Raw genomic sequence first — 3,616 nt, 5'->3', positions numbered from 1 at the left:
TATCGATATGCTCACAGTCCATGTTATATGGAAGGGTTCTTGTTCCTTAATAAAGGGTTCCTACTGTAGGTGTATTGATGGTTCTCGCAGTGCATGACAGAGATTCCGTGTGATATGTCGTTGAGGTCCAAGGGGGTGTCTCGTTCACCCATAAGACGTGCCCCCCATCCACACGCCCAAATGATGCAATTGTATTGTATATCGATCTCACGTCCTACATCAATCATCTCTCTTTCTCTTCCTACCCAGCATCTCTCAATCACTCCATTAGGTAGCCGAACATGCGCCTAGAAAGAAAGTTTCTTATACACCTGGAAAATTGGTAAACGCGCAGTTGCTTACAGTTCTCAAATTGGTAAACTAGATGGAAGATGTTTCACTGGTGCCCCGTGCTGCCTGATGTTGTTGATTTTGCTGATCCACCTATACGTGGGCATATGGCGATGACAAACAGATGTGGTTCGCTATCGGCTAAAACGGCAGAGCGCGCTACTCAAGATCTCTCCCCGGTCAAAAATGTCTTCAATCGTCAAGGGTAAGGTTCAGAACACACATCCGTGTGTCATTGATACGCACACAGTACCTAATTCGAGCCCGCCTGGTTACTACTGTCTTCTGTACGTGGCGTGCCCTGGTCTTCTGTACAGATGCGTGCCCTGGTTTGATGTCTTTCATTTAACCAATGGTATGCCCTTGCACGCCATAAGAAGGTAGCCTGGCAGCTGTCAGCAGGCTCAGTGTGTGACGCATTCATTTAAAGACGTGCATGTTTATATATAAAATAGACCGCGGGTCATGCCAAAACCACAAAATAGCCTTTGTGTTACGCTTCAGTGGTAGAAACCAACCAAAAACTATACCACCGATGGAGAACGTGAGCTCCCGATGTCGTTTTCCTCCGACCCAAACAACTGTCCGTTCATGTCTTACTGCATGATTGAGGGCACACCCGCCATGGTGGAAGAAGAGAACCGTCTCCGAGCCACCGCAATGGTGATCACCGCGGCGTGCGTCGACCGGGGGCGTTGAAGGAAGCAATCCTCGTCGAGTTCAACGAGGGTAGCCGTCGACGTGTCCGCCCTCTCGGTACAATCGTACCTCGTCCGTTTCACGGACGGCGGGTGGCGCAATCAAGTTGCATCGGTGAGGGTGTTCCACGACGACCAGGCCCCTAGTGAGCGAACCCGTGCCGTCTACAATTCCATGGGCGGCTGGGTACGTTAACGGTTAACGACATTGCGTCCTGGATGATCTTGAATTTTGTTTACTATCTTTGCCCTTCATCCAAGATAACAAAAACGAGTCTGTTAGCCATATATCTCGAATCAATTTACATTAATTCTAAAAAACTGACATGTTAGCTAACCTCGCATGAGCACAGTAAATCTTGTTTAGATTTGTAGGGTTGCCGTTGATGTACTTGTTCCCACGCTTGATGCCGAACCTGACTTCCCAGGAGTGCGCATTGTAAAACTCATATGCCTCCTGCTCAGAGTTGAAAGACATGCACACAGCTGGTTCGAACACAATTTTCTTCCCAAGCTTCACTTCTTCTTCCATCGCCCGCTCGATCGCCCCCAGGCTTCCCTCCGATGCTATGCTTCCCCTCTTTGTTCCTGTAAGATTAATACAACCTCTAAGCTTGATGGAAACCATGCTGGTGCATAGTGTGTTCAGAGTTGGAACGATAAGTGTATGATTCTAAAATGATCTAGTCCTCCTATACTGAAACTTTGTGATTTAGTACGTGCGTATATCATGGAAATCTGATGGCAATTGTTTATGTGGGAGAGGGTGGATGCTTGCCTAGTGCGAGAAATACCTTGCCGGCTGTTGTCTGCTTCGGCCCCTTCCGCTGGTTTGCTAACCTTTGTTGGTTTTGAGGCTGTGATCTAGTTGCTCTCAAACTCTAATCTTTCTCTCTGAATAACACAATACACGCACAGGAGGTGGAAGGGAACAGAGAGCAGGAATGCAACCATAGAGAGAGAGAGAGCTTTTGCGACGCGTAAAGAGTGCTTCTTTTCTATTCTTACTTTTATTAGTCGCTAACAGAAAAACTGAAAACTCGCCACGATCCAACAATTGCATGTGCCATCCTACGAGCCTGAATCGTGCCGAGTCTAAAGCTAACTAACTTGATCTAAAAAAGACAAGGCCGCAGCGAGAACGCAGCTCGCTTCTGGCATTCAGTTGACATTCAGAACAACACATCCAACTGAACTTATTTAACTATCGAGGGAAACAAACAACAACTGAAACTGCAGATACGTCAAGGTTAATACTGACAATCTTTTCCTCCTCGTCCGTGTTTTCCCCATCAATCCTCTCAGCGCCAGGTGTGCTCTTGTTGGCTGGTTGTGTGTTCTGATCCACACTAGGGACTGCGGTGTATGCATCTAGTGCAACAAAATCAAGCGGAGCAACCAAAAAACGAGTATTAACTACTATTGCATCTAATGATCTAGTAGTTCTAAGAAAACGGTGAAAGCTTTCGCAGCGCAGTTCTCTCCCCTTGCAAAAATATGCTTACCTTTTAGTTCGTCGACCTCCATCGCCTGTGCAGTGCTGCCGTTCTTCTCCATTGAAAAGGACGTCGCTCGGTCTCCAGCACGCTGATCTTGCTATGACGAGGTTGTATCTCCTCTCTCAGTAGGGCTCTCTCTCTCTCTATCTGGGCAGGCGAGTTAGGAGAGGATGCAAGCGACACTCCGATCGTTTGACTGCGTTGATGGTCACGGGTCTGCTTTTCCCCTAAAGTGGTCGGCGCAGTGCTGGTGCCTGCTCACGGGTGCACCAGATAGCATGTCGTATCCATGGGGATGAATAACGCTCGCTTGGGCAGGGTTGGGCGGTGCAGGACTGGTACCGGTGCACAACGATTAGGCTAGTTGTAATAGTAGTATCATAGTTAGTATCATGCATGTCAACTAGGCAATTTTGATGAGGTGTCATAGCCTTAAATGAAGAAAGAGATTGTGGAGTATCATATCATGATACAGTATCATAATAAATGTTATGCTACTTTGTGTCATGCATGGCAATAAATAGAATACTACATGATACTAATATATACTATGCATTAGGAAGGTAGTATTATACACTAGTATCATATGCATGATACTACTATATGATACTCCCCATTACAACCAGTCTTAGGGTTTCTAACAATGCCACATGGCATCATGCATGTCATATGGATTAGGGGAAAACAAAGATTATAGTATATTATTAGTGGAAAACGGCCCAATTTTGAGCCCATAGCACCTGCATCTAATGGGCTATGGGCTGCTATCAAGTATCGACACAGATTGTTTTTTGAGACATCAACACAGATGGCATCCTACATAGTCAATGAGGCCTAAGTGTCTCGAGTGAAAAAACGCAAGAAAAGGAAAGGTTCAAACCAATGCCCAACAGTTCTCCAGTTCCATCCTGGAACCGTTCGGGCCGACCGCTGGTGGTCCTGCCTGCTGGACAGCAGCCTAGTGCCTCCACGGTTCTGTTCTCTTGCAGGCAGCGTGGTCCAACAATCTCTATAGGAGGAAAAAAGCATCAAAGGAAAAATATCAGGAAAAAGCAAATGAGGTAAGAGGAGGGACCAGATCCCCACACG

The 3,616-nt window shown here is 46.6% G+C and overlaps 1 protein-coding gene across 3 annotated transcripts; it reads right to left on the bottom strand.

The window, feature by feature from the left end:
• Window positions 1-738: 738 nt before the first annotated feature.
• LOC125533604 lies at window positions 739-2,802 on the bottom strand. Of its 3 annotated transcripts, none has more exons than XR_007294317.1 (4): window positions 2,534-2,800; window positions 2,290-2,399; window positions 1,367-1,616; window positions 739-1,278 (listed from the first exon to the last, which is right to left on the bottom strand). XR_007294317.1 is itself a non-coding variant. In XM_048696988.1 (3 exons), exons 1-3 carry the CDS (start codon window positions 2,583-2,585, stop codon window positions 1,221-1,223), a joined length of 360 nt encoding a protein of 119 aa, XP_048552945.1. In that variant the 5' UTR covers window positions 2,586-2,802; the 3' UTR covers window positions 739-1,220. The 3 variants fall into 3 exon arrangements, 1 of the variants encoding a protein (XP_048552945.1); XR_007294316.1 differs by having other exon boundaries at window positions 744-1,278; window positions 1,823-2,399; window positions 2,534-2,798; XM_048696988.1 differs by lacking the exon at window positions 2,290-2,399 and having other exon boundaries at window positions 2,534-2,802.
• Window positions 2,803-3,616: the final 814 nt, after the last annotated feature.

Source organism: Triticum urartu, chromosome 2 (assembly GCF_003073215.2).
Source record: "Triticum urartu cultivar G1812 chromosome 2, Tu2.1, whole genome shotgun sequence".
Lineage (NCBI taxonomy): Eukaryota > Viridiplantae > Streptophyta > Magnoliopsida > Poales > Poaceae > Triticum > Triticum urartu.
This window is presented reverse-complemented; position numbering and strand designations above follow the sequence as displayed.